The 8,270-nt window shown below is 36.5% G+C and overlaps 2 protein-coding genes across 2 annotated transcripts in view; both read left to right on the top strand.

Annotated features, from left to right (window-relative positions):
- LOC112040814 (cytochrome P450 81C13) overlaps window positions 1–3,845 on the top strand; it is an 8,527-nt gene extending 4,682 nt beyond the window's left edge. The window contains exon 2 of the mRNA XM_024073736.2: window positions 2,116–3,845. Within this exon, the coding sequence (XP_023929504.1) occupies window positions 2,116–2,736 (621 nt within the window). The 3' untranslated portion in view covers window positions 2,737–3,845. The remainder of the gene's footprint in view (window positions 1–2,115) is intronic.
- Window positions 3,846–5,055: 1,210 nt separating this feature from the next.
- Window positions 5,056–7,915, top strand: LOC112040748 (cytochrome P450 81Q32-like). Its single transcript, XM_024073643.2, has 2 exons — window positions 5,056–6,093; window positions 6,891–7,915. The coding sequence occupies exons 1-2, from the start codon at window positions 5,188–5,190 to the stop codon at window positions 7,512–7,514; spliced, it is 1,530 nt and encodes a 509-aa protein (XP_023929411.1). The 5' UTR covers window positions 5,056–5,187; the 3' UTR covers window positions 7,515–7,915.
- Window positions 7,916–8,270: the final 355 nt, after the last annotated feature.

The following is an 8,270-nucleotide window of genomic DNA, read 5'->3' as shown; positions in this document are numbered from 1 at the left end:
TGGAAACAGTCTTGTTGTCAGTGATACCGGCTTTGGAGAGAAGATCAGAAGCATATTTAGCTTGGGAAAGATAGTATCCATCAGAGGATGAGGTAACCTCAAGCCCAAGAAAATAGCTGAGAGTGCCCAAATCTTTCATCTCAAAATGCTGACTAAGGAAGTGCTGGAGAGAGCGGATACCTGCAGAATCATCTCCAGTAATAATCATATCATCAACATAGAGAAGAATAAGAGTGATACCAGCAGAGGATCTTCGGACGAAGAGAGCAGTGTCATGAGGACTCGAAGTGAAACCCTGCTGAGCAACAACTGAGCTGAACTTTTCAAACCAAGCTCGAGGAGCCTGCTTGAGGCCATAAAGAGCACGGCGAAGGCGACAAACTTGACTGCCTGAATGTGGATAGCCAGGGGTGGTTGCATGTACACTTCTTCTTGAAGGTCTCCATTGAGGAAAGCATTCTTCACATCCATTTGATAAAGAGGCCAACGGCGAACAGCAGCCACAGCAATGAGACATCTGACAGATGTAAGGCGAGCAACAGGAGCAAATGTTTCCTCATAGTCAATGCCATACTCTTGGGTAAAGCCCTTGGCAACTAGGCGAGCCTTGTATCGTTCAACAGATCCATCAGCCTTGGTCTTGATCTTGTAAACCCACCTACAACCTACTACAGACTGACCAGGAGGCAAATCAACCATATCCCAAGTGTGATTTTTATGAAGGGCATCTAGTTCATCATTCATAGCTTGCTGCCAAAGAGGGTCAGTATGGGCCTCACGATAGGTGTGAGGTTCATAGAGGGTGGCAAGGGCAAAAGAGCAGTGATAATCAGAGAGATAAGGGGGAGGAATGCTTACCCGAGTGGAACAGACGAAGTTCAGGACCATCAGGAGACTTCCCATTCCTTTAGGCGATCTTCATAATCATCTGTTGTAACAGTAGTCGTGGAAGACTCTTCAGCAGCTATGACTTTGGACTTAGGGTTTGGTACTGGCTTAGGAATTGAACTAGTCACATATCTCCACAGTTTACGACCCTTGAGAAAAACAGTCATATTCTGAGACCAGGCATGATAGCTAGTAGGACCATTCAACATAATGGTGATAGGACGTATGATGTCGCGTTCATTTTGTTGAGCCATAATGAAGAAAATGACCAAAAAATGAGATTTAGAGACCTCAAATGCAGAAACGGAGCCCAAAATCGGAATCTACGCGAAAAACTGAGCAAGACAGGTCATGTTGAAAAATTTTGACCTTGGTCAAAGTCAACGGTCAATGGTCTGGTCAACGGTCAACAGCTGACGCTGACGTGGAATGCTGACGTGGGATGCTGACGCGGGATGCTGACGTGGCTGAGTGACGTCACCCTAGGGCTGACGTGGCAGTCCGTGAAACGGAGCAGGGCGCGTGAGGCGCGTGGCAGGCGCGTGGACGGCGCGTGGAAAGTAGAGACGGCGCGTGGAAGCGCATGGCGGCTCGTGCTCGTGAGGCAGAAACTTCTGGTGGCGCGTGGAGGCACGTGGAAGGCTGTTTCTGGCAGATTTTTGTTGGGTTTTGCTCGAGACTGTCAGATCTGTCAATGTATGCCTTTACTTTGGCGGTTTGATCAACAAACTGACAAAATCCGAGTGTTCTAGGGTTGTGGGCGTGACGGCGGTGACTCGCTTCTGACAGTGACTACCGGATGAAGGCGAGGGCAGCGGAAGAACGCCGGAGATGTCCACAGGAACCAAAAAAATCAGAGGCAAGGCTCTGATACCATGTTAACAATATAAAGAGAGAGAATGACTGAATAATCAGTATATTAATGTGTGTAAAACAGTGTACAAAAGAGAGCCTTTATATAGGCTAGGTATGTGTGCAGTATAAGTAATATAAGTGTAGTACAAGTAATAGACTAGGCTAAGCCCAATGGGCTAATCTATACACTAACATTAAGAAACAATCGAGCCATGATGTTAAATCCATGCGAAACACTATGTGCAATTTTACAGAATATCCAAACATCTTCTTGAGTTATGTACTAAAAAATATAAAGTCTTTTTCCTTTCTGCCTAGAATTTTTGTTTCCGGAAATGTTAACTTAGCTTACTAGAGAATTATGTGCTTCAGACGGTGTTTGTTGCGGGAACCGAAACAACAGCAATAACCATGGAATGGGCAATGTCACTTCTTCTGAATCATCCTAAAGTATTGCAAAAGGTTAAAGCAGAGATTGACAGCCAAGTTGGGTGTGAGCGCTTGATAAATGACTTGGATCTTGCTAAACTTCCCTATCTTCGTTGTGTCATCAATGAAACACTTAGATTGTATCCTACATCACCACTTTTATTACCTCATTGTTCCTCAGCAGACTGCACTGTGGTAGGATTTCATATCCCACGAGGGACAATTATGTTGGTGAATGCATGGTCCATGCATAGAGATCCCAAGCTTTGGGAGGAGCCTACTAAGTTCAAGCCAGAGAGATTTGAAGAAATCAATGGAGAAAGAGAAGGGTTCAAGTTCATTCCGTTTGGCATAGGGAGAAGGGCATGCCCTGGTGCTGGCATGGCCATGCGGGTTATGTCTTTAGCATTGGGTGCATTCATTCAGTGCTTTGATTGGGAAATGGTTGGGAAGAAGATGGTGGACATGACCTCAAGTTCCGAATTTCTCATGGCAAAGACTAAGCCTTTGGAGGCTGTTTGTACTCCAGGCCCTTCCATGACTAACTTCCTCTCTCAACTTTGATTATATTTGTTAGAAGATATGAGACTGATTAACAAAACCAATATTTTATAATTACCTATGCTTTTATAAGTGCATAGATAAGTGCTTCTAATTGAGGAAAAGGTTTACAAAACCAACACATTTTTGTGAAGTTGTTGAGATGACTTCCATCAAATTTTTTCTTTTTAAAATTGGATAAAGTTTGGCTACAAATTTGATTGTTGCCTAAAATTATAATTTCCACTTAGAAAATTAGCATAACTATATATTTTAAAAATCTAACTATTTGATTATATGTTTTTTATATTTTTAATAAACATGTGAAATTTCATGCCAATCAAATTTTATTTATTATTTGATCTATTGATTTGTTTTTGTGCATAATTTAATATTATAAAAACTTGAAATTTAAATATTTTATTGATGACATAATTATTATTTTTTATCTTTTGAAAATTTTATAAATATGAAGGATATAAAAAAAAAAAATGTATTTCAACAACGAATTTGTCAAAATTTGCATTAAGTAAAAAAATATTAAATAGAGTTGTAGTATTAAATTATAAATAATCAAGTTTGTTACTAAACTTTATCGGTTGGATCTTAAATTACTCAGCTGTCAATTTTTTTTAATTAATTTAAACTTTTCCAACAGGAATTATGCTCATTTTATATCAAATAGCAATATTCCAATCCTTTCTCAGTTTTGTCTTGTTATAACATTTTGGGTAAGACCAACATTTTCTGTTGTCAATAATAGTTTGGTTTGACGAAAGTTGTGGATAAAATTTTGGATTTGATCCGGATCTAGATCTGGGGGCCCTCTGGATCCTCACAAAAATCTCTCTCGGGATGGCTTCCTATGCTTTACTTTTTATACATTTAGAAGCAACGACACCTTTCATTCATTATCCTACATATACAGATTAGCGTTTTACCCACGAATTCATGACGAAAGTACCATATAAAAATGGGCCTAGGAAATGACCATGATTAGGTTTTGGAAAAAAAAAAAAAAGTAAATATAGTGCTACAACAATTTTTATCATTTTTGTCACAATTTATCTATATAATGAGTTGTAAGTTATGAGAATAAAATGGTGGGTCTATATGGGTTTATAATTTCATCACTCATGAATTATCATGTGGCAAAGTTGTAGAATTAGTTGTGATACCAGAATTACTAAAAAAAAAAAAATCATTTCTAAACTTATATTTGTTAAATATTAAATTCAAAATCCATTATTGATCTTATTAAATTTTATGAATTTCATTATAAATCCAACTTATTTATATTTTAAAAACTCAAAATGATATTAGACATATTCATTTATTATTACCATGAATTAAGTTAAACGAATCACTGAGGAATGGATAACCTAAATTTAGGAAAATTATTGTGTACTTCTGGAATACCATAAATGCATACTCCATCCTCTCACATAAATAGTAGGTCTCACTAATTAAATTCATGATAGAACCCACTATTCATATAAGAGGGGAGAGTGTACATTTATGATATTTAGGGAATACCTAATAATTTTCCCTAAATTTAAAATCATAAAAACTTATTAAACCAATGAATGATACCCTATATAGTAAGCATTTTTATTTGCATTGTAAGAGAAGTTTAGACAAAGATAAAAAATAATAATAATAATAATACAATATTAAACAAATTTTCTAATAAGTGAAACTCAAATGTTTTTTTTTTTTTTTTTTTTTGATAAGTGAAACTCAAATGTTTTTTTTTTTTTTTTTTTTTGATAAGTGAAACTCAAATGTTAATTAGGTCTAGTTAGTTTACTTTGGGAATATAAACCTTTGTTTTCTTGCAAATAAACTTAATAAGTACTATATCTTAATAATTGATTAATTGCATAATCGAGCAGGACTCAGATCTCTGATGGTGTATTTGTTTGCCATCATATTTTTCCTTTAATTTTTTAGCTTATTAATTCATTTGCTTATATAAAACTTTTTAAAGTCTCAAATTTTTAAGGATATACTGTTACCAACTTTAGTAAATAAACAATCTACAATCAGCAAAAAGTTGCATCTATGCCCACACTAAACCTAAATCATTCCCATTTTATTTATCAAGGGCACAAACATGACATCAAATGTTACAAATAATGCATATTCGTATCACAATCCGAGAAGATATCAATATTCAATACTAATCATTCATATTTAAAATTTTATAAATTCAAACTAACATGATTATTAAGAAGATAAGAAAAACAGATATTAGATGAGGAAGTCAACTATATATAGGACTTTTTTTCCACTTGTAATTTGTTTAGGTAAGAATAGTACTGCAACTTTATTAAAATAAAGAGAAATTTAATATTTTCTAAGCCATGGCGGACTCAATTATGATTTGAATTTTCCTTTACTCAAAGTAACAAAAGTGTCAATGTGCTGGCCAGACCAATACAATTAGACAACCCAACCAAACAGAGAGAGAAAATGCAAGATCCCTACTGGTTTAGCTTTGCTCTGGTAATCATTGTCTCCATTTTTCTCAAGCTCTACATAAAAAACAAGAAAACAGCAACAACAATCAAGAAGAACCTACCTCCAAGCCCATCATCTCTCCCTTTTATTGGTCACCTTCATCTTTTCAAACAACCGATCCAGCGATCTCTACAAACTCTTTCACAAAACTACGGCAACATCTTACTCCTCCGATGTGGTTCCCGTACAGTCCTCTTAGTCTCTTCCCCTTCAGCCGCCGAAGAATGTTTCACCACAAACGACGTCGTCTTCGCCAACCGGCCGCGCTTGCTTTCTAGCGATCACTTCAACTACAACTACTCCACAGTTGCTGTAGCTCCCTATGGTGATCTTTGGCGCAACCTTCGCCGTATCATGACGCTTGAGATACTCTCTTCCTCTCGTATCAACGCGTTTTCGAGTGTTAGACAAGAAGAGGTCAAGTTACTATATGAAAAACTCATGCAAAGTTGTGGTAAAGGCACGAGAAAGATTGATCTGAAGTCTAAGTTTGTGGAGCATTCTTTCAATGTCATGACAATGATGATAGCTGGGAAGAGGTATTTTGGAGAGGACGTGGAAGATGAAGAGGAAGCAAAGAGAATTCGTGGTGTTATTAGGGAATCGGTAGATTTATGTGGAGCAACAAATATGGGAGACTTTTTGCCATTTTTACAGTGGATGGATTTGCTGGGTGTGGAGAAGAAGATGGTGGGGTTGATGAAAAAGATGGATAGGTTTTTGCAGGAACTGGTTGATGAAAATGGTGGAGCTGGAAGCGAGGTACAGGTGAAGAAATTGATGATACATAACTTGTTGAAGTTGAGAGAAACAGAGCCGGAGTATTACACGGACGAAATCATCAAGGGAATTATTATGGTAATTTACAAATCCTATTCCTCTTTAGTTTTTGAAGAATTTTATTGAAACAAATGATTGATCATATACAGCCCTGTTGCACTGGCTTTGGTTCAAATGATTTCTCTGAAAAAATCACAAATTAATACCTTGCTCACTCAAACAGAGCATGATACCTACATTCTTTTGAAATGTCCACACGTTACAGTAAGTTCGTATGGTTAATGTGTATTAGCCTATTAGGTAGTGTAATGCTTTTGATTGTTATGTGGTAAAGTGAAATCAATTGCAATTATTACCACTCTTGTTTGTTATGCGTTAAAGTGGAATCAATTGTATTCATTGTCCCCTCATTTTGTAACACTTTTGTGGCTAAACTTGTTAATAGTTTTGGCATTTTTATTTTTGAAAATACTACATATTTCTTTGGAGAAGGAAAAATTCTACGAAATGATGTATTATAATATAAATCATATAAATTGACGCGTTACAAACAATAAAAAAGTAATTCAAAAATAGTTTATTATATTTTTGGTGTGATATTAATTGTATGAAATGTCACCTTAGTGAAAACAATATTGATAGCAATTTTAGTATTTTAAAAAAAAATATGTATATATATATATATATGGATTTTATTTATTATGTTGTTGATATACATACTAATTATCTCTACGACTACCTCAAATTGTAAGCTTTTGTGTAGCAAAATTGGTAGCAGTTACTAACTGGGGTCTTCAGGAATTCAACTCAATTTGTAATTTTGTATATCCATATAGGACCTGAGCAAACCTTTCTTACCCAGCTTACTTTTACAGGTGCTGCTAGTAGCAGGGATTGATACTTCATCAACTACCTTAGAATGGGCTATGTCACTGTTACTCAACCATCCAACTGCAATGGAAAGGGTCAGAGCTGAGATAGATGCTAATGTGGGACAAGGCCGCCTTTTGGATGAACAAGACTTGCCAAAGCTACATTATCTACAAAATGTAATTAGTGAGACACTCCGTTTGTATCCACCTGTTCCTCTTCTTGTGCCACGTGAAGCTTCTAAAGATTGTGTAGTAGGCAATTATGATGTGCCTCAAGGAGCAATGTTATTGGTCAATGCTTGGGCCATTCATAGAGATCCTAAGGTTTGGGTGAACCCAACAAAGTTTATGCCAGAGAGGTTTGAAGGGTGCGGTGGTGAGGGGTATAGGCTAATTCCATTTGGTGCTGGAAGGAGAGGATGTCCTGGGGTTGCATTAGCTAACCGGGTGATTGGATTGACATTGGGGACTTTGATTCAATCATTTGAGTGGGAAAGAATTGGTGAAGAGGAGGTTGACATGACTGAATATTTGGGTCTCACCATGCCCAAGGTCAAGCCTTTGGAGGCAATGTGCAAAGTAAGGGAACAAATGCCTCGGCAGTCTCCAGTGGATACCATCATCTAAAAGTCCCCCAACTAAATCAACTGGACTCATGAAATCCTGTGATTAAGAATATTCACACACAAAAAAAAAATCTGTGATCACAACTTAGATATAGTTGATTGTATGTGATGGTGGTGGAGAAAAAGTTGAGTCTATATAAAAGTTGTTAGGTTCTAACGAATTAGGAAATAATGTATTAGAACTTCATTTTGTAATGTTAGCAAATTATGATCAAAACGTTTTGGTTGTGTTTAGACTTGTTCAAAGTATGTGTTTTTATGTAAAGTTGGAATCGAGTTACTGCAAAATTTATTGTGTAAATCTGCCTGGCTCGATCAATCGAGAATTAGACTTGATCGATCGAAAGTCATGCAAATTATTTTTTCTGTAGAATTTCTAGCTCAACTTAAGCCTGTTTGACATATAGGGTTTTATGTTTTGCTCTAAGTATAAAAGGGAAAACCGAAGCCACGTTTTGAGGTTACTCTTTATACTGTGTATGTGAATCTTTTGTAAGATTTAGAGGTGTTTGCCTTTACACATACTTAGGGTTATCAAGAATCAAAACTATGTTAAGAACTTGGTGATCAATTCAATTGCAGATTAAAGAGTTTAAAGATACACAAGCGGGAGTGCTTGTATTTGCTGGGAATCCAAGAAAGAAGTAGTCCGTGAACTCGGAGCTGTCACATGGTCGTGGTATTAAGTTTCCTACTCGAGGTAGCAATAGGATATTAGTGATCTAAGTCACTATTATGTAAACTTCAATTCTTTCAT

The sequence above is a fragment of the Quercus suber genome, unplaced genomic scaffold (assembly GCF_002906115.3).
Source record: "Quercus suber isolate HL8 unplaced genomic scaffold, Cork oak 2.0 scaffold_690, whole genome shotgun sequence".
NCBI classification, from domain to species: domain Eukaryota; kingdom Viridiplantae; phylum Streptophyta; class Magnoliopsida; order Fagales; family Fagaceae; genus Quercus; species Quercus suber.
This window is presented reverse-complemented; position numbering and strand designations above follow the sequence as displayed.

Excerpts from the sequence above, each read along its gene's own strand:
- LOC112040748 (XM_024073643.2), top strand. The coding sequence starts at position 5,188 with ATGCAAGATCCCTACTGGTTTAGCTTTGCTCTGGTAATCATTGTCTCC. Across the intron at positions 6,094-6,890 it reads TCATCAAGGGAATTATTATG|GTGCTGCTAGTAGCAGGGAT; the intron begins GTAATTTACAAA and ends TTACTTTTACAG.